The sequence below is a fragment of the Sebastes fasciatus genome, chromosome 13 (assembly GCF_043250625.1).
Source record: "Sebastes fasciatus isolate fSebFas1 chromosome 13, fSebFas1.pri, whole genome shotgun sequence".
Taxonomy (NCBI): domain Eukaryota; kingdom Metazoa; phylum Chordata; class Actinopteri; order Perciformes; family Sebastidae; genus Sebastes; species Sebastes fasciatus.
In genome coordinates, this window is record NC_133807.1 from 25,090,345 (window position 1) to 25,112,930 (window position 22,586).

At 39.3% G+C, this 22,586-nt stretch overlaps 1 protein-coding gene across 1 annotated transcript; it reads right to left on the reverse strand.

Annotated features, from left to right (window-relative positions):
- Positions 1 to 1,943: 1,943 nt before the first annotated feature.
- gmip (GEM interacting protein) lies at positions 1,944 to 22,372 on the reverse strand. Its single transcript, XM_074656405.1, has 22 exons — positions 22,133 to 22,372; positions 18,836 to 18,926; positions 17,513 to 17,597; positions 17,312 to 17,351; positions 15,139 to 15,264; positions 13,119 to 13,183; positions 11,779 to 11,886; positions 11,582 to 11,662; positions 11,183 to 11,344; positions 10,614 to 10,751; positions 9,805 to 9,995; positions 8,810 to 8,901; positions 8,654 to 8,716; positions 8,462 to 8,551; positions 7,223 to 7,365; positions 6,957 to 7,133; positions 6,724 to 6,861; positions 5,421 to 5,620; positions 5,011 to 5,329; positions 4,514 to 4,616; positions 2,272 to 3,039; positions 1,944 to 2,187 (listed from the first exon to the last, which is right to left on the reverse strand). The coding sequence occupies exons 1-21, from the start codon at positions 22,176 to 22,178 to the stop codon at positions 2,438 to 2,440; spliced, it is 3,060 nt and encodes a 1,019-aa protein (XP_074512506.1). The 5' UTR covers positions 22,179 to 22,372; the 3' UTR covers positions 1,944 to 2,187; positions 2,272 to 2,437.
- Positions 22,373 to 22,586: the final 214 nt, after the last annotated feature.

Sequence of the window (22,586 nt, forward strand, 5' to 3'; positions counted from 1 at the left end):
ACATGTTTCCCCCAACACACATATACTGGGAGAAGAGCGCCCCCTTGTGTCCAAACAGAAAAGGTGCATTAAAACTATCTTGTACCAACAACAAATGTCCACCTGGAGCCTTAAAAACATTTAAAAAGCACAACAAAATAGATAATACAATTATCTTAAAAATACAACACGTGATGGCATTTGTATTTAGCTGCTTTCATTATAGTTTGTTCAGGAAATAAACCTGAAACTTGTGCTAGTTTGCATCCCTTCACCTGCAATCTCAAACCACCTGCTTGTTACATTCAATACACTAAAAAAACGTGGTAAATATGTGAACTTCTCTTGTCTGGTCTGGGTGTTAAAACATCTGGACGGTCAAAAGATCAAAATCTTAAAGGATTAGAATCATAATTAGTCATAATAAGGCTGTGGCTTCCAAAGTAAGCATCAGGTCTGAACTTTTCAACTGTGTTTTCTTAAAAAGAGTGACTCAAATGTGAGTTTTTGAAACATTTAACATTAAGGTAACTGAACCTTAATCTAACAGTGTTTACCTGAGGGGGGTACCAGAGAGTTGGTGCTATGCTTCCGCGACCATGCCGTCGGTCGGGACGGAGTTATCAGCTGTAACCGCCACATGAGAGCAGTTGAGAGCAGCAGCCGTTAAGCTACGCTAACATGCACGAGCCTGACGATAAAAGCGCGAGGCCGGTCTGGATGTCAACAAAGCACTGAGAGCAGCTTTGTCCTCAGCTCAGGTAGATGTTATTACTCCTCTATATCTTTATCTTTGTTTTCTGCTATATTAAAGGAAACAGTGTGTAACATTTAGAGGGATCTATTGGCAGAAATGGAATATAATATTAATAATTATGTTTTTCTTTAGAGTATAATCACCTGCAAATAAGAATTGTTGTGTATTCGTTACCTTAAAGGTCCCATATCGTGCTCATTTTCAGGTGCGTACTTGTATTTTGTGTTTCTACTAGAACATGTTTACATGCCATAATGTTAAAAAAAACCATTATTTTACTCATACTGTCTGCCTGAATATACCTGTATTTACCCTCCGTCTGAAACGCTTTGTTTTAGTGCATTTCAACGGAATTGCAACGGAATTGCGTTGCTAGGCAACAGCTTGTGTCCATGTTTACTTCCTACCAGCTGATGTCATTAACATACACTACAACCAAGGCCTATGGAAAGGAGGCTGAGTCACGCGTCATCAACGCGTCATATCTTCGAGGGTATCTTCATGCACAGTAAAATCTGGCCTGCACCCGCCGAAATTGAGCCAATCAAAATGCATGACCGCAGCTTCGGTTACACTGCGTATGTGTCATACCCCATATCCCAAGACCGATGTCCGCCCGTGACTCAGCCTCCTTTCCATAGGCCTTGACTGCAACCAGGAAATAAACTGGGTCACATTTAGAATGTTTAAGATTAAAACCATTTAATGGTCTAAATATTGTATATTTGTGACATCACAAATGGACAGAAATCCTAACAGCTTGTTTCAAACGCACGTTTTCTGAATACGGGCTCTGCGTGTTTCTCCTTCTATTGAGCGTTTTGATAGTTTAACAGTATCTATAAAGCACTTAAACCTGCTTTATAATATAAAAGACATGAAAATGTCACTTTTGATAATATGGGACCTTTAAAACTGTTTATATCTACATAAGGAGCAGGTCCTCTCTTCACAGAGCCGGCTGCCATGTTTCTATAGTAGCCCAGAATGGACAAACCACTGTGCTAACTTTTCCTGCTTGGGCCAGAGTCCATGTGAGTTCCAACACTCATACTCGCCAATCTTGAGACCTCAAAAATAGGGAGAAATACCAGAAAAAAACCAGAAAAAAACCAGAAAAATGTAAGTTTCAGAGACTTTGTTTCTTGCATTCTGGTGACTTTTAAAGAATAAAAAATAACAAAATAATAAGTGCACTGCAACAGCGTTTTTTTAATGTTAATTAGGCTTACTTTTAATTTTACTTTTAATTCTCAGTAAAGAAAACAGAATAATTCGCCCCTCTGGCGTTAACTTGTGTGAATCTCATAAACTAATATTCATCAGTTTTTATTCATTCATTCAGTATTTCTTTCTCTTAGTACTCTCAATTTCTCTCTCCGTCTCTCACTCACTGAAGGCCCTTTCAGACACAATGCAACACCACTGTGCTCTAAGTAAGGGATCAGCGGCTCGGTCATTGTTGTGAAAGAAACCCCAATGGTTTCTTTCACAACAATGACCGGTTAGCTGTACATTATCCCGCTTATTATTACATGGCTACTTACTTAAGAAATCAATAATTTGACACAAAAACGGTCCGACATCAGAACTGCGCCCATAGCAACGGTCTGCTATACATAGCAACGGTCTGCTATAAAGAAATAGCAGACCTGTGTGTGAATGTATTCCAGTGAACTGTCTGGAGATTTCTATCTTTCCTCAGACAAAGAGCTGCTCGTCCTTCCCTGAGTGGCTGCGTCTCAGCTTCAGGCCAGACAGGATCTTCTGAGCTGGCGAACTCAGGTGGTAGTCAACAGGAAGTGTCTTCGGTGACGGACACAGGGCCTGACTCTGTCCAGCACTCTGTCTGTTATTGGACAGATTTATGTTCTGACACCCAGATGCCACCAACTCCTGTGTTGTACCGGTTGGTGTCGTAGTTGCAGCTGATGTAAACATCGAGTCCAGTCCCAGCATGTACTGCACAACCTCGCTGGGACTCGGTGGGACGTCCACGGCGGCCTGGTGGGGCCGGTGCGTGTTCTCAAAGTGGACGTCTAAGTTTTGGGCAAGTCTCAGTGTCCCTGGCTCTGGAGAGGAGCTGCGGCTGCTGTCTGCGCTCCCTGGACATCCCCTCGCTGGGGCTGCAGGCGATCTGGCTTTACGTTCCAGGTTGGGGAGTCGGGTTCCTGGGTTATGATGCCGGTAATACTTCACAGGCTGTCTGGTGAAGCGATAGTGTGGCTTGGTCCCTAAATCAGAGTCTGGTTCCCCCACCGGCTCACCCTGAGGATCGCTCGATGCCCCTCTCATAGCCAGGACTGAGGCAGAAGAGGGAAAACAAGCATGTGATTCATCAAAGTAATACAAACACAGATTATTTTAACAAACTTGGCTTTCTCTGTATATTTTCTTCCTTGACTGAAAACTTAAAGGGGAAAAACAGCCATTTTTAAAACATTTATATTATTCTGGAAGCTATATAACATGATGGAATAAAATACTGCAACTTGCTCACGTACGTGCATATTGCGAGGCGCGCCAGGAAACCACAAGGTGAGAGATCCATGACAGGATTTGGGCAGCATGCTAGCTTATAGTTTCCACAGTGAGGAACACCAGTAAGGCATCTCGGTTCCTATCCACTCTCTACTTGGTCAACAAAAGTGTAGTACTGTATTTATGGAATTAGCTATAGCTAACGTTATTTTACTATCTAACTAACTAGCTACCAATATGCCGTGCCTGTCGCAAGCATGGTCGCTAGACGCGGGATGACTGCCACAACATGCGCTGAAATCCTGTCATGGATCTCTCCGATCCAGTGGACAGCACTTGCATAAACTATAACTACTGGAAAACGAAAAAAATCTGAGAGGTATGACAGTTTCCATGTCTTATACGTGTTTATCGTTAACATAAAATAGATTCAGAAAGTGAAAACATTTATTTATATTGTAAATGTTGTTGGAATGCTATACTCCCTTCATATTGCCACTGACAGGCAGTTACTGTTTACCGTGATGGCGCCGACACCTTGTGGTTTCCTGCCGCGCCCTTGCAATATGCATGTACGTGAGCAAGTTGCAGTATTTTTTCCATCATGTTATATAGCCTCCAGAATAATATCAATGTTTTAAAAAATGGCCTTTGTTCCCTTTTAAATGTTCATACAGAGTTCTTCTGGACGGTGCATACTGGAGCTATATCCTGTACTGATTTGAAAGTGATTAAAAGAAGTGCAAAATGATTCTACTGTTCTGCATTGAAGGTTGATATATTCATGTGTGAATAGAAGCCTTGAAGCTGCTTGGTGCCGTAGCCACAGAGAAGAGTAAAAGCAAGCGAAGAAGAGATAAAACCTGATACTCAGCTAAGCAGTCTGACTCACCCAGTTTTACAGATGAAAACAACTCGATGGCGTCAGCGAAAAAAAATGGAAGGAAGTCTTATTTCTATAAATAACTGGAGGAAACGTCTTAAGTGTGAAAAAAAATAGGAACTACAACAGACCCTTGAGACACTCACTGTATCTGGTGCTTATAGGAAGAAACTGAGTAACCGTAAGCTAGAACAAACCACCTTCCTGTGAGAAATAAGGTAAACAACTTGGCACCTCTATGTGTAATACCTACAAGCTCTCTAACAGGATTCATTAAAACATGTCCTTAAGCAGCAAAAGGTACAAGATGACTCATTATACCAACAACTAAAAGACACAAACATCTACAAACTACAGAAGACATCAACACTATGAATTCAGTTCTAACTGCTCTATCACTACGTCCCGCCTACCTGCTCTCTCATTGGCCTCGGGGCTGAGCTGGTCCACTGCTTCATTGGATGAAGACTTGTCAGATATATAACCCTCGCTTGACTCTCTCTTGATTGTTCGACTCTGTTGGAATGACACAAGTTGAGTGGTGGATTTCTGTAAATCTGCTATTTATAAGCGCTAGCAGAGAAATGTCCACGTAGTATAGCTTGACAGAAGGCTATGCAGGAGGTCAGAGAGCGGGCGAGATGCAGTAGCTGTACCAGCGTGTTAATCTTGAGTTTAGGTGCCAGGTGCTAAGGCTCTTAAAACAACAGGTACATTAATCAGGAAAAGCAGCTCAGGTAGAAACTCAATCTACCTTATGTGTGTGCCAAGCTACTGCTACTGATGCTTTTTAAACTGAAGTGCAGTCAAATGCTACAATTAAAAGACTTTGTATTTGTGAAACACAGATACACCCTTGAATACAGCAGCAACCACTGAGTCTGTGTCTCAGTTGAATGTTAGTACTTACTTCTATCGAGTGTTGCCGCTCTGTGGTTGAGGTTTCATTTTTGGTGTAAACGTCCCCATCCAGGGCGCAGGAAGCTCTGGGAGGGGTGTCTGGAAGAGGTGCTGTAGGGGCCGGGGGAGGGGGCGTACCGGGTCTCCGCTGAAGGCCAAAAATCTCGTGGTGGTGCGTGATGAGGAACTCAATAAGCACGGCCTGGTAACTGGTCTCCAGCAGGGCCATCATCGACATGTCCGTAGACACTAGAGGGCGCAGTAGTGTCGGCCCAAACACAATACCCAGATTGCTCGCGCACATCTTGTTCTCGTAGTTCTCTGAAACTCTGTGAAGACAAATTCAAAATCCATGAAAATTCAAGAAACATCTAGTGGGAGGGTTTTAAAATGTAACTAGAGACTCTGCTTTGTGCTCACTTTAGCAGGTGAGACATCATGTACTGTAAGGTGCTGTAGGAATACGGCGGGAGTTTCTGTAGTAGCTTCTGCAGGTTGTGAATGATGTCCACTGTCTCGTTAGTGTCTGGCGTCGGCTCCCTTTCACTCTGGTGCTGAATGGTCTTTCCCATCGTGATGAAAGGATTGTACAGGTCAAAGGTCAGTAAGGGCTCTGGGAGCTGGAGGGGAGTGAGGAAGAGAAAGGTTACTCAGAGAGAAAAGCTATGACAGGTCTGACTTCTCTAATGGTAGGTGCCCATAGGCTCCGTCCTTTCCACACTTCCCATTCATTGTCTATGTAAGCAGCCGTGCAATGATTCGAGAGGCGGGGCGTCACGTTGGCTGTTCCTCATTTGCATAAAGTTGAGGTCTAGGCCACGTTATTAAAATCAGGGGCGTCAAGCACGACTCGCCACCTCTGGAAACTCCCGAGAAACTTGTAAACTAACCGTTGACGATTTAAAATAAAGACAGATTCAGCAACTGCACGGCTTATTTCTCGCTTAAAATGTTTTCAGAAAAACATTTCCGTGAACTATTTTCGTAATATAAGAGGAAAAAGTTCCCAAACAAGCCACCATATTGGTTCCGGTTTGAAAGCTGGGAGCTCATCCAATCAGGTGCCGAATGCCTTGTGTCTAGTGGCAGCCCATCAAGTGTCCAATGCTGGGAAGCGATGCCTCGGGATAAAAAACGCCCCTATGAACACGTACTATCAGCCTAAATAATGAAGGAATGAATTATTTATTATAATTAACTGTTTTTGTGTGATGACTACTTAGAAACAGTTCTACACATACACATTCATACACATATTTTGGCATTGTTCTCACACCAAGAAATTCTTCTTCTTCTTATTATTATTATTATTATTATTATGGGAAAATGTTTTTTTGGTTTCTTAAAAAAAAAAAAAAAAAAAATATCTTTTATAATAAATTTGATGATAATCGTAGCAAATTATTTTATTCAATAAACCTTGTTTTGGTGTTTACGTGAAGGATGTTAAACTTTATGTAATACTAATTTCTAATTTGACTAACAAAAAGGCTATTGAGACAATTAGTTTCTGTTTGTTTCGTAATATTTTGTAGAGTGTTTTGTACCCCTGGCTGTTCTGTTTTGTTACTGTTTTAATTGTATAATGTCTCCTGTATACTGATTTTGTATTTTGTACTTTTATTAATAAAAAAAGAAAGGTTACTCATTGAGATCAGAGAGAAAAGCTGTGACACAACTTCTCTTATAATCATTATAATTCACTTTGGAGTGACTCCTGTACCTCCTTGAAGAAGTGCTTGAGGATGGAGGTGATGTCATGGGGTGAAAGGTCAGAGAGGTCCATCTGCTCCTTTTGCGTCTCAAAGGCCTGACAGAGCTTCTGGATGCGAGGCTTGGACCCGCTCACACGATACACCCCCTCAGAGAAAAACAGAGAACTGTTATCAGACCACAACTCACACTTGTCAGTCTTTTTTTTTCCTACATTTCGGTGACTGTGATGGTGAATAATACCTGGATCGAGAGAGCACGACTCTCAATCTCAGACGTGCAGAGCAGCACCACGAAGGGCACCTCTTCGGGCCGGTCACGAAACAGCAGGGCGAGGTCCACCCCGAACACTGTCCCCTTCCTGTTCTCACACTCCAGCTGAAACACCTCCATACACTTCCTGTGCAGAGCCAGCCCGCACTGAAGGAGGGGCAGGAACAAGAACAGAGGACATTAACAACCTCACCATTCATGTTCTGCTGTTACTGCACATCTCTCCGTCTTCATACCTCCTCACATTCGACCCCATTGACAACGATGTAGTTTTCACACTGCTTGCATTTCACCATCTTGCTCTTCAACTTCCTGAGTCGGTGTGTCAGCGCAGCTCGTGAAAGCGTGCGCACTTTGACTGGCTGACCATCGATGTATTCTGTAGGGAGGAGAGGATGGAATCAGAAGAGATTTTTTGGTCTATTTTGTTATTCTACTACAATTTGTCTATTTGCGTCTGCAGATTTCTCCTAAGTCACCCAAAGTTAGCATTAGATAATGCTGCATTTGTACATTTAAACATAACTTTTCAGAAAACTTGAATGTAAGTTATCAACTGGGAAAGTTTCATGCTGATATCTATTAGTTAACATTTTCGAAACCCTATTCACCTTTAGTGTCTTCAAAATGTATGAAATTTTACAATACGTAACGGGATAATGTACCACAAGCCAGTCATTGTTGTGAAAGAATCCCCGACAGGGCGGTGCCGCACCCCAAGGCTTAGCGGCTACTTACAGAAGAAATAAAAAATTTGACACAAAAACGGTCCGCCAAAGTCTGACATCAGAACTGTACCCATAGCAACGGTCTGCTATAAAGAAATTACAGACCTGCAGAACGCCATGATTGACCAATCAGAATCGAGTATTCAACACAGCCGTGTAATAAATATCATTAAAGGCTGTTTTCTCAAAATTATTTTTTTCTCAGACTCTGTGCCAGAAATCTCCACTCCAGCAGCACTTACATACACTAAACTTTCCAGATTAATTTCTATCTATAATCTGAAGGTTTTTACAGAGGCGCTTGTTCATATATCATTCATAGCCTGATTTATTGAACATTTTATTCCTAATAACATGGCGAAAACTTATTTTTTTAAGGCTGTTGAGAGTATTTTCTGATTTATGGAGTGATAAAAAGAGATATCCAAAATCCCCTCGCTAAAAACCTTTGACTCTAATATGTCAACAAAATGAAACAATATTTTGAATCTAACTTTATCTTATGTTCAGATTTCTGTTCTGGAAAGTTATGCAAATTAGTGCATATTTAATAACATAATACCTCATTTGCATATTTAAACTTAAGAAAACTTGTTACACAAAAAATAATTGCCTTAATGTAAGTAATCAACTGGGGAAGTTCCATGGTTATATCTATTAGTTAAAATGTGTACCCTATTCACCTGTAGTGTCCCTTTAATTCCCATGGCGGGGGGTTATAGAGGCATAAAAAGGGAAATAACAAACCTGATTCTGACGCCACATCCCGCTCGTCCATGTCATCAGATGACACTGTTAAAGTGGATGCGGTTTTAGGCAGCCTCCTATTAGTGTGAGCTTCAGTAGAGACACAGTAGAGGAGAAAGTAAACATGTTTTTAAATGTTTTCATGTGCATGTGGAAGAAAAGTTACAGAAACAAATGCAGTCGTCTGCTCACCGGGGCTGGACAGAGACTCTGAACTGCCTCCAAAACTCTCACCGTCACTGTACCCCGTTTTCCCTGAAGTTCACAACACAAAACACATAAGAAAACAAAAATTAATTTAAAGTGGATAATTGATGTAATCATGGTGTAATCATGGGGAGTCCTTACTGCCATCGCTGTATCGTCTGAAGGTGCTGTCGTCTGTCATAGGTGAAGAGTCCTGCAGAGAGCCGAGGGTGTGGCTGGTTTTTCTCTTGTTCCTTTCAGATAAAAATCATTTTAATTAATAAATAGTTAGTAGACATACATCAATATGGTATGCACAGTGGATATCAAGCTATTTTTTCTTCTTAATATATTTAGAGTTGAGCACACATAAATCCAAAGTGTCCAAAGTGTTTCTTTTTTTTCTAAATAAATAAAATAAAATAAAGTAAATAATAATAATACCGGTAATTACCTTCTTGTTTTCACTTAATATTAAGTTTAATTTCTGGCAAAGAAAGTATGGTGTTTTTTAAAAAAAATCTAGGCTAGTAAACAGGAATGTATTAAATGTATATGCATAATAAGGAGTATACAGTATATGTATATGCACTATTTTATGTCTGCCTGCGCTTTACTATTTTATTTCCTTGTTTGATTCCCTTTTTATACATATTTAATTGTACTATCCTTTAAAATGGAATGTATGGTTTACCTTTTGTACTACCATGTAATTTCCGTTCATCATTTCAAGCGTTAATTGTAAAAATAAAGTTTTTTTCTAATCTGTTTTAAAGGATTGAGGAAATAGCACTTCCTCAATCACTTGCTCTTAAATTTTTCACTGAAACCGTTTTAAAATTGACTTGTTTTGTGCGTTATAACTGTTTTTTTTAATAGCATGTTAACTGGATATTGTGCTCATTCACTTGTAGTGTGTGACTGTTCTATTTGTCTCCTTGTGTTGTTTGTGTTTATTGTTGTAACAATGTTTGTGATGCCCAGATTTTAATCTAAATGAGACTTTTTTTCCTGGTTAAATAAACAATATATATAATAAGCATTGTTGGATGGAGCTTGAGACCCAAGAATTTCATTGACTGCTTCTGTAATTGTTGTGCATGCTTGATCATAAATAACTTGAAACAGCAGAGAAAGTCGTTGGTCAGTTTACGTACCCTTTGCTCGGAGGAACATACTCCTGGAAGTTAAAGACCTGTGGAGGTTGTTCGGGGCGACGCTTGCTGATGATGTAGAGCAGATAGGGCTCCCCGGGCTCCAGGGACCGGCACGTCAACTCCAGGTTGTGATACCCGAGCGGAACCGGCTCCGTCTGCTGCCGTTGGTAGTAAAACATGTTGACTGTGGCCTGATGCAGGGAGGAGACATGATGGGGGAGACAAAGGAGATAAAGATTATGGTTTATCAACAAATAGTTGCATAAGTAATATCAGAATGCTGCTTTGCCTCCTGATTTAATTTCAAATCCTTATCATTGTTAGCAGTGTTAAAATTGTGGTTTTAATGTAGTAAAACATAACTAATGTGTAGAAATTCCTTTATTTGATTCCATTATAGAGATAAACCATAAAGCACTGCTTAAGTAGAAATATATGCATTTATTTGCGCAAAAGTGGAGGTGGAGAGATGGTTTATTATTATCTAATAACAAATATGCAAATATGTGCCATTTTACAGAAGGGGAGGTGCTTTATGCATTAACAAACCTCTCAGCTGTAACACAGAGTGGTGGATTGCATCCAGATGCATCCTTAGCTGATGCTGCTGTAAATGTTTACATAGTGGCCCAAGTCATTGTTTACTCTGTGACCAACAGAAATGCATGACATTACTACTACATGTGCTCTATTTATACCACAACCACGTTTAACCGCATCTGCGTATAGAGGCTGCTGCAGTGAACATCCTTATCTAGAAACTAGCCGACAGGAAGACAGACGCATAGTTTCCTCAATTTCATACCGACCTCCTTGAGCACAGTGTCTCCCTGACAGATGAGCTTGCGAATGTGAGAAATAATGCTCTCTTTGATCTTCACCAAGCCGTCCTGGTGGATCTTGGCGTCATTCACACACTGTCTGTACAGGAGCTCTGACTCCATCACCTGGAGGAGACAGAGAGAAGACCATTCAGTTGTATTGTTAAACATCATAATCACACTATGAGCAGAATGATAATTGACAGTATTTATTCGGTACTAAACTCTACTCGGACTGCATTTATACAGATAATATTGATAGGGCTGCCCCCTCTTAGTCAATTAGTCGACTAATTGGTTGTTTTGTTGATTAGTCACTTCTTATGCTTTTTTCTTGCTGAATGACTTATTTCTAAGAAACTTGTGAGCACGTCTCTGGTAAAACACAAGATTTAAAGTTTGTGTGATTCTTTGTGGAGAAAATCAGTTTTACAGATATGCCGATTAAATCAACTAATCGATTAGTCGACAAAATCTTTAGAGTTTTAGTCGACTAAGAATTTCTTTGGTCGAGGACAGCTCTAAATACTAATGTAGTTATTTAGGGGGACATTCACCTTAGTCTGGGCTTCATCCTTGGACTTGCGCCTCTTGTCCAGCGTTTTGTATCCAGCTGTGTCGTCTACAGCTTTAGCAGAGCCCGCTTTAGCCTTTTCCAGCTCATCACAACGCTGGAAGTACTGCTGACGAGCCTTTTTAAAAGCCGTCACTGTTTCGTTCTGAAAACATGCAAGAGAGAGACACACAGAGGGAAAAAGTTTGTTTTTATTGTGTGAGCCTGACAAGCAGAAATCAACAAGGTCATAACAGCCAGATGAATCTTTCACAGAGGGAAATATGTTTTGTTTTAGATGCTTGTTCAGGCATCCACTCTGTTGGAAATTCTTACATTTGAGTAAATTAGTTTCGACAGTGTAATAAACTTCAGCCATAAACAAGAGTCTTGATTCACTTACCATCTTCCGTTGTTCTCTCGCCCACTGCTCCTTAAACTCTCGCCGCCACTTGTCTATCTCATTCTTCTTGGCAGCCAAAGCCTTAGAGACAGAGAGAGATAGGATTAAACACAAAGTCACAGTTAAACACCCGCCTCTCAAAGACAGAGGAGATTTATACTGAAACTTTTTGTATGTGTTTGTGTGGACTTGTGTACTTGGTAACAGCGGCTTTGTAGCAGCTCTGAAGTCTTTCTAGATGTCACGCTGTTCTTGATGTCTTGCTCCAGCGCCATCGTGTAGATGTACTGCAGGGGCATCATCTCCTATAAAAGGCAAGAACAACTTTAGACAAATGTTCTATAGTGAATAAAGCTAAGAAAGGTAAAATGTTACAACTCTCTCTATATATATATTCAATAACACTCTGTAACACATTATGGTTAGGGCTGGGCAATAATTTATCGTCTTTCAATTGAATTGATTCGTAATGAAATCACATATCGAGCAGTGGGCAACCTCCGGGTCTGAAAAGTGAAGCCAATGCTGAAATGCCTTAAACTTTCATTCTTTCTAACAGCCAGCAGGGGGCGACTCCTCTGGTTGCAAAAAGAAGTCAGATTGTATAGAAGTCTATGACAAAATGATCCTACTTCTCACTTGATTTATTACCTCAGTAAACATTGTAAACATGAGTTTATGGTCTTAATCGCTAGTTTCAAGTCTTCTTCAATACAGCATGATGTTGATTTAGTAAATTATGGTCCCATTTAGAGTCAAATAGACCATAAAGCAGGGGATGCTTTAGGGCGTGGCTACCTTGTGATCGACAGGTCGCTACCACGGCGTTGTCCGGTCTGGGAGTTGTCCTTGTTTTTGTCTCAGAACTTTAACCCTTTCACAGTGTGTTTTCAGTTCATGAAAGTTAATTGTAACATTTTGGTTGCCTAAAAATTTCCTATTCAGGTTGAACTTAGCTCTACCCTCTCTTGTCACTGCTGGTTGCAAAAAACCAAGATGGCGACAGCCAAAATGCCGAACTCGAGGCTTCAAAACGTCCACAAACCAATGGGTGACGTCATGGTGACTACGTCCACCTCTTATATACAGTCTATATCAAGATATTGTGATACACAATTACGTCGTATAAATTGATAATAATAAGCAACAAACTCAAATTTCTCAGAAAATCTGAATTGATTAGACTTCTGCTTATGGGAATACCCCGGTGTAGTTAAATCAAACTATTGTCTTGATCTGATTACTCTGCATTTGAAACTGTTGTGTTCATTTTACTCTGTACTTTTCATCTGTCATCTGTTTTCATCAAGTATTTAATTCACACAGGAGTAGGCCTATACAAAAATAGGCTATACCATGTGGCTATTTCATACAGTCTATTTATTTATTGACTAACCAGAAAACATGCTATATTGTGATATATATCATTGTCGAGATATGAAACAACCTATATCAGGATAGAAGATTTTGGCCGTATCGCCCAGCCCGGATTGTGTTAATCACTAAAACATTTTCTCCAATAAACAAAGCTGTATACCTGCTGCCCCACGTTGGCTTTTGCTCCTTCGGCTGTCTTTATTACATTTTTGGCAAATTCTTGTTCTGTCAACAAAAAGAAAGTTTTTCTTCAGCTTACGTTAGTCACAAGACATCAAGACAAGACGAGCAGCATCGGACTGAACTGAAACCACAATAATGATTGTTTCTATTATTAGTGTGTGGCCTCGATATGATGCTTGGTGCTCCGTTTCGGACCAGCTCGGTGATGTAACACCATGACACAATAACCCCTCAGACAACCCTGACGTTCACTGAGAAGCTCATCAAACCTCCTGGAGCTCAGGCAGTCAGTCTGGTCTGCGTCCTTTTTGACCTCATCAGAGAAACTGACAAGAGGAAAAGATCTCAGACACATTTGTTTTCAGTGTTTATGTCTGAAACTGTGAAATGGTCTGTAGACAATCTGAGTGATCTTAACCCAATTGTTCCTGCAACTGAATTTTTAAAATTTCCTTTGATGGAAGTGTTGCCTATAAGCACAAATGTGAAGACATTTTCAAAGTTGGTCAAACCTTTTCTATAATACTATATCTAGTTTTTAGGTTTGGGCATATGAGACTGTTTTCACAAAAGACTACATTATATTTCAGGACATGTGCCCAAATACTAGATATATGATAAGAAAATGTCTGTATCTCAGAGCTACAAGGAGCACAATCAAGTATTTGGTATCTATGAACTCATAACAAGTTGAATATCTAAGATATGCACACACATACAGTGTGACAAAAACATTTCATACGGAAAACATTTGATAAACACAATGTTAGCGTATTTCCAAATTTTTCAACAGTCCTGAATTTGACTAGTAATAAAAGTGTGATTTTTCATTTGATCTAAAAATGTCAAAGTTGCCAAAAGTATGTCCGTACCAGATTTCAAGACTTTAGACCAATCAGAACAAATGTTGTGGCATTTTTCCTCATCATACTAAATATAGTCTTTGGGCACAAATGGACATTACGGCTCATACATAACCTGTTAAACTTCTCTGAGGACGGCTCTTGATCTGACTGCTCTTTGGACACTATACAGTTGCTAATAGGGATGTCACCGTGTTGCTCTCATATGTGTCATCTACAGTAGTTCTGGGCTGAGCTCCACCCAGCGTTACTCATCTGTTGCTATTGACTAACATGGTCCTCACACAGCTGATCAGAGGGGGGACTCCTCTCCTGTTTCGATTGCTGCCATATAGACTTGCATGCTCAGTGTGGACACTGCAGACTGATGTATGAAGGTAATCAGTGTCTATGTACTCCAAAGACACCATGTCTCCTTTATCACCCTTCTCTGCCCTGCTAATCTGCCCTCTAATCCTTTCTCTCTCTCTCTGAGTGAAGTTCACTGAGTTGACGGCACCACCAACAGTGAAATAATACACACAGATCATGGTCAAGTTACGACACGCTAATCAAGGCTCTAACATGCCTAAAGTATTAGTTCTTTATTGATGGACAACACGGAGCATGGCTCTGCTGACTTCTGCACTATAATGTCTATAAATATCTGACTTTTCCAGGAATATGTGGGTGTCTTGAGGCCATTTCTGGTACTAATTACAGTTCCAAATTGAGTCAATAAACAACACCTCTAAGCTCTTTAAGAAATAATTTGAAAACAAGTCACACCTACTTATACAAAATGATAAATAACCTATACTTAAAAATAAATAAATGGCAGTACTTTTCTAAGAGAGCATAGTGGATAAGAGGATTTTCCTGCTCTGGATTCTCCATTGTAGAGATTTGCATTTTATTTTACTATGTACTTCCCTTTAATGACTGCGTGGTGTTATCGTGTAGTTGACATATTGTGTTGTATGTCATTTTTTGTGTACGGTGGCGAACCTTTGGGGATTAATAAAGTTCATCCTATCCTACTTTATAAGCATCATATTTGTTTTTGTGTTGCAGTTTATATTTAAGGTAGGCCTTGATAGAGACACAACTATTTGCATGTTATGTTACTGTTTTCTTCCTTCATGTGCAACTCACCCAAGCTGATTCTCTTCTCCATCCAGGCCAGGAGGTCTTTGGCGTAGCGGCACCACGACTTGGTGTACTGCAGTGCCGTCTCCACTCCATCGTCGCACCGACAGAGGGCCAGGTCTGCTTCCTGGGCTGAGAGGGAGTACATCAGCATCACTGTGGGCTCCAGACACTCTTGGAGCTGGAGCCAGGGATCACACGGTGCCCATCGGCACTCCTGGAGAACTCAAAACAGCTCTCAAAGAAACACCTAGAGTGAAAACCCTCACCCGGCTCCTACACTTTCTCAGACCAAAAAATCACTTAAAAAAAAAAAATACAAAAAAAGGAAACAATGACTTCATATGGTGAGTCATATCTTCTCAGAATAAAAGTCCTGTGGTTTCCAGCACTCTATCTCTTCTTCCACGTAAGCACAATGGATGTTGTTGGTTGACTAAAAAACTCTTTAAGCAATCCTAAATCTTCACATGTGACCTGATAGAGGAAGGTTTCTGTGGACCAAAGACAAACAGCTTTAGCTAAATAACTTCCCTCCTCTCGCCCCTCCCTCTCCCACCTGTTCACTTCTAGTCAGCTACAAAGAGACACCGCTCAGTGCCAGCGTGCACTATCAGACACCGTCATGTCAACTGTGGTCAGGCAGACAGGGGCGTTGATATGGTAACCACTCTTCTTCCTCTTTGACTAACACTAACACAGTGATGTGACAATCTCATGGTCTCTCAACCGCTCCCCACACCACTTTCTCTTTTCCTCTTTCTCTCTGTGCTCCACTTTCAGCAAATTTGCAAATAAATGTCAAAAACTATTCAAACACGTCTTCATTTTCTCCTGTAGCCAAAAAAGTTATAGAGCAACAGATGCACTTCTTCTGCCAACAGTGCAGTTCCAAATAATTCAGCTGTGTTTTTCAAGCATTGCCAGGAAGAGTGCAACGACTTCTCTCTCAAGTTCCTCACTCGGATATGCTGATTTTATTTCTCTTTTGCACAGATGCCAAATCCAGTTTAGAGTGGTATAAAAAAATCCAAGCAGGGTGATTTATTTCCTTCTCTGTCTTCATGCAAAATCCACAAAAAAAGAACAGGCAAGAATGATAGATATGTGGTCAGTTTGTGTGGCGAGGTTGACCTCTCTTAGCCCTTCCCCTCTCTGTGTTTAGTTTCAGGAAGAAAAACTCAGCCTCAGAGCAGATTCTGTGCTGCCTCGCGGCTACGATGGCCTCCCTGTGCTTGGATTGGGGGAGATTATCCATGCAGGTCCAGATTGCAGTGACAAGGCTTTCAAGTGAGGTTTACCTCCTGGTGTGTGATCCCAACCAATGGGAACACACGAAACCAGATTACCAAAAAGTATGTTCTAGTAATGTGCTCGGTGAGACTTGATTTTTGTTTTGGTTAAATGATATAAATGTACCCAGTGATAGATACACCATCAGTGACCGCCTTCAACAGGTGCAGATACTTGAACTTGAGGCCAAAAGAAGATCTTAAAAAGACACTTATAGTGAGAGATGACAAGAGTTTTCTACATTTCTATTTCCACTATCTGTCTATGTAATTCCTAATCTCTTACTGTGACCTGTGACCTGTAGTTTGAGTCAAACTGAGGCTGGCAGTGACAGTCTAGTCATTTTCTCTGTCTCCCCTGTATTTACTGCAACAGCCTACATAACACCGACACCTCCTTCTACGGTACAGACCCCTCCGCCTTCCGCTCGTGTCTGAGGTAAAAACTGAGAGCAGCTGCTTCCTGCTTTAATCCCGTCGCTTTATCCTAATCTTGTTACAACGGAGCAATTACAACTCACGGCTAATTATAAGAAGACAAGTAAAGATTGAATGAAATACTCTGTTAAATGTCACAACTGACAGCAGCTCCAGCACATCATCTTTCATGATCTGCTGGGTCGCAGGGTGGTCTTTGTTGTTATTATTATTATTATTTTAATACTCTTTATCTGTTGATTTGTGACCCACTACAGGGAGTTCACTTCTCAGAAAAGAAAGAAAAATATAAGTATCAAACTATTTCACAATAGCCACTATACATCCCTCCCAAAAAATTTAAATAGACAAAATTAAAATTAAAATTAAAATTAAAATTAAAATTAAAACAAATAAATAAATAAATAATAGTAATAACACACACACACACACCCACACAGAAATCCTACCTGACTGGTTTTCATCAACATCATTGGCCTCAGCACTGGTCTGTGGACAAAAAGTATTTTCACACTTTTACTCTATAATTGCATCTCTAACCCCCCAAAACAGTGGTTTCCTATAAAATCAACACTGTTTCTGGTGTCAGTAATTTCAACAAGAGATTCAACAAGTATTTCTTGTAATAATTTAGAGTATTAGTTCCTTACAGTCACGTCATGTTGTTCTGTGAGATCTGCGTTTTCTGTAGAGATGAACTCTGAGTCGACGTCTTGCAGCAGATACTCCTCTGTACTGAACACAAAAACAATGTATTAGAAGAGAAACAGTCAAATAGCAATACATGAAAGACAATCAGGGTTGGTCGAGGAACATACTGTATATAAATACTACATTTACCTGCAGCTACGTTTCCATGTGCACGCCTGCCAGACGGACTGCAGGTGTTGTTGGGCATTTTAAGGTACTTTACTGCACTTCTACTTCACAACATTTATTTATTTGTTTAATGTCAATGCCACTTCACAACAATGGTAATGTTTGGGCAAATGTGCTACGATGATGTGGTAATTATGGAAATAGTATAAGAGATTTAAACGACAGCTATTTATTTAATCTAACTTATAATTAATGTCATTCTAATTATCACAATTTATTTTATTGATTTATATTTTAGTAATTCTCTCATTTTTTATTTTATTCTTAATGGTCTATGTTTGTAATTTTGCTTATATATTTTAGCATCCACTGTCTTCTTATTGTCTAATTTTATTACCCATCTGCCCTTGTTTGAATGTGTTGCATTTCATTTTCTTTTATAAGGCACTTTGAGCTAAATCACTTGCATGAAAAGTGCTCTATAAATATATAATATATAAATATTATTATTATTATTACTAGTATTTGTATTATTAAAAATAATAATGAAAATAGCAAAATAAATAAAATAATAATTATAATAATAATAATAATGAAAATAAATGTAATAGGATAGCACAACTGAGATTTCCAAATCAAGGAGGAAAGAAATACTACCATTTTACTTGATTAATTGGCTCACATTGCAATAAAACAAGTGAAATGCTAGTGTTTTGTCCTCCTTGATTTAAAAATCTAATTTTTATGCTTATTGGACTCTGGGTCTAGCACCCCACCGTGAATCTTATTATTGAAGCGCAACCTCCTTTACTAAACCATTATTATTATTACTATCATTATTATTATTATTATTATTACAAAAGGAGGAGTTTCCAGTGGTTTCAATGGTTGCCACAAAAATGGATTAAGATAGACATCATAAAGAACTTGTTCCCAGTGCATGAAATTATAATTGTGGCTTTGAGTTGACAAATACATCAGATCAGTTTCCTCCTGTCTGGTTTCCTATTGACCTGCCAAGCTTGAAGCACTCTCTGAATGACGCCTCACTGATCGTTTCCGTCACAGTATTCAGATCAAACTGAACAAGCCCAGTGATGCAGCAGACAAGACAAACACGTGTGTGGCAGCACCGTTAAACGTAGAATACTTACGGACAAATTATAGATAAGTCGAGCTTATCAAAGTCTCTGAAGATCTCGCTGTAGCGCTTGGTTTCAGATCTAGGAGGCACCTTCTTCACCTCTGAAACGAGAAGAAAGGACATGAAATGACAACATGGTCTCAATATTTATGTCATACTAACACAATTGTGGATTTGTGATCTGCACCATCAAACACAGACCTGCTGACACCATCTCAACACAACATAAATATTATCTTTCTATAAACAGAAGTGTGAGATCTTTAAGGCCCCAACCAGAGCCTTTAAGGTTCAAAGTTTGAAAATCTTTGGTGTCAGGTTCCTTCAACAATGCTAAAATTTGTATATATAAAAGAGGAAATCACACAAGTAAATGTAAAAGCAAACTGATAATCTAAGACATAAAATAGTGCAGTTAAAATAAGTATAAACATAAGTAAATATAAAATAGTAATGTAAATGTAAATTTGTAATTTTGTTTGACGACAGTATTTCCGATGGGAAAACTGAATGTATATACAGTAGTATCTTGCACACTTTGCTAATGTATATAGTGGGTTATTCTATGTTTATAATTTAGATTTATTTTAGTAGTCAGGTATATTTATATATATATATATATATATATATATATATATATATATATATATATATATTTATAGCGTATTCCAATATTTTTTTTTACATTTTATATTCTATGGATATATTTCTTTAGTGTTGACATGTACATTTTATGTACTGTTCCTGTGCATTGCTTGGATAACCTGCTGCTGTAACACAATATTTTCCCAATTTGGGATCAATAAAGTACATCTATCTATCTATCTATCTTTCTATCTATCTATCCATCCATCTATCTATGTAAACAGGATGTAGTATGTATATGCATGATGGGAAGTAATATACTGTATGTACACAGAGGTGTGAACAGGAATGAAGTAAGTATAGAGAAGTAATTCTATATACACAGAGGTGCAGCAGTTTATAAAACAGTATGTAGGTTATATAAGGTAAATAAAGGTAAAGGCCTTTGTGAAGAAACAAAAGCAGAAATATGTAGGTTGGAGTGATGACTAAGTCCTGTAGCTCTGACCTGCTTTTATAGTGGTCCCTTGACATAATGGTGATGTGGTTATTGACTCATACAATATTTTACCTCTGCACTACATCTTCATCAGCTAAACACCTAATGTACAATATAACTATATACCTTTAAGAGAAAAACATTAAGAAACAGACATGAAGATAAATGATTGTGCTAAAAAAAGAAAAGAAAATCAAACGTAGTTCGTCTCCTGAAGTCACGTTTGACAGCATTTCCTTAACCTTTCTGAGAAAAACAGTTCTTGGATTGAAAGTGAACTTAAATGTAATGAGGAACAACGTGCTGCTTTTTGATAATGAACCCTTCGACCGACTGTACTCCCACTATTTAACTGACGTTTCACCTCGGGGGCATGCAAAAAAGTTAAAAACGGATGATTTACAACAGATGCAACAAATGAGAAAAAAGCAATCTCGCACTCTCAGAGAACGTCTCCATTTCGGTCAACCACATCCTGCTTGCAATTTGTGTCACGTCCCATAATGAACATACAGTCCTTGTTTTTCACACCAGCAGTGTTTCAGTGTTGAGAAGAGTTGAGAATTGAGAGTGAAGTAAAATAGTTTTACAGTCAAATTCTTCTTAATTAGAGACAAGGAATACTTAGATTATAGATTTCTTAGTTTATAAGAATGATGACTTTGAGAGCAGTGCTAGATATATCCTTCTTTGAGGTGTTTCTTCTCATGTTAACTATTTTTTATAGACCATTTTAAATCATAGTTTTATTTGATCTTTTGACGTTGAACCTTTTTTCTCCAAATTTGTATTCTTGTCCTCTGACTCTTTCTTTTCTTCCTCCTGTTGTTTTCATTTGTGTGGTGTGCTTTTAAAGAGTTCAGGATTACAGCTTTTTCAGATACAACTCAGCGATTTCTAAATGGAGAAGAGAAATCTTTTGCACTGGATTTAGGCAATTCATCAGAATAGTTAAAGCTGCAGTAGGCAGAATATTTTTGGCATCATTGTGCAAAAATTCCATAATAACCTTTCAGCATATTGTAATTCAAGTGCTCTGAGAGATAACTAGACTTCTGCACCTCCTCATGCTGTTTTCAGGCTTTAAAAAAATCGAGCCTGTGACGGGAGACTTTGGCCAATCACAGGTCATTTCAAAGAGAAAGAGTTCCTATTGGCTGTTCATTCAACGGAGGCAGCTGTCAATCACTCGCGAACTCCGATCAAATGGTCAAACTAGGCAGCGCTGATCAAATATGAATCAATATTCTGTTACTGTAATGCCTATTTCTCGCCTCAAATGCTTTCAGAAACATCTTGTAGTGTACTGTTTGGCTGTAAAATGAGAGTTTGCTCCGGCTGGTGGGCGGTGCTTGTTTTTCTCAACATGGCTGCCGGGTCACAAACTTTCTCATTTTACAGCTAAACCGTACACTACAAGATGTTTATGAAAACATTTGAGGCGAGAAATAGGCATTACAGTAACAGAATATTTGATTATATTGATCGGAGTTCGCGAGTGATTGACGACAGGCATTAGGAGCACCGGAGGACAACGGAGGACACAGGGGTGATTTTAGATTACCTGTCTCATGCTCTACTGTCACTGGATATGGTGACCGTTTTTCAATCATATTTGCTCCACTACTAAATGCTGCTGTTTCAAACTATACATATTTAATGCATATTAGACATGTATACCTGCAATATAGTTTTTACATTCGTGAATTTAAGTCACAATGTGAAAAGTTCCTGAAGGAACTTACTGTACGAGACTACTGCAGAAATGTCTACTCAGATGGGAAGTTTCACCGACCGTCACACCAACCTTAATGATATCTTAAGTTAATATTCTATTCTGTTGCTTTTAGCAAAGATTAAAAACAGCCATATCTTGTTAAATAAAAATATAGAAGTCACACAAAAAGACAGAACAAACGTGTCAAAACAGAGAAATCGTTCAGGAAGTTCACAAATCGTCATTTGACTACTAGGAGGAGGATGCACGGCATTAACAAAAGGCAGATCCCGGCACATTGTGCATACACCCAGATGTCATAATGGTGAAACAGCAATGTCAGCAAGTTACCAATCAGCGCAGAGAATGTTAATCCATTTAAACCGGTGAGGAAATGTACAAACAAACCAGTATAAGCATGATGGGTAACATCGCCTGTACATGAAGTTAAAGGCGACACTTCCTCAAAATTACCTTAAAGAACAATCTCATTATTTAGTACTCACCTGTAGTTTGAGAGGACTCCTTGTTTGTCTCTTGATCTTCTTCCATTTCTACACTGAGTACAGACCCTACCGACGCTGCTCGCACATCATCTGCCCTTAATGTCACACGATAAAGAGCAGCTCAGTTAAGGCGGGCAGGAAATCTGCACTTCACACACTCTGACACGCTAAATTATTAGCACGCAGCTCTGAGCTCGCTGCCGTTTGTGTGCTCTCAGAGTGATCTTCCTCTGCGAGAGTGGAGGTTGGCCAATCTGTTCACCATCATGAGAAGAGGAAGTGTGTCTACTTGTCACTGTAGGCCCCACCTACGCTCTCACACCACACACACACACACACAGAGAGAAGGTGCTTCTGTGTTTGGATGTCGTTTTACAGTAGTGAAAATGATTTGACCTCAGTGAAGGCTGAAGTGCAAACAGGTTGGATAGCATGTGTTTTGACAGATTACAGA

Coding starts and splice junctions, on each gene's coding strand:
- gmip (XM_074656405.1), bottom strand. CDS start 22,178: ATGGAAGAAGATCAAGAGACAAACAAGGAGTCCTCTCAAACTACAG. Junction 17,352..17,512: donor CAGAACAACATGACGTGACT/GTAAGGAACTAA, acceptor TTTTGTCCACAG/ACCAGTGCTGAGGCCAATGA. Junction 11,887..13,118: donor AAGCCAACGTGGGGCAGCAG/GTATACAGCTTT, acceptor TGCCTTTTATAG/GAGATGATGCCCCTGCAGTA.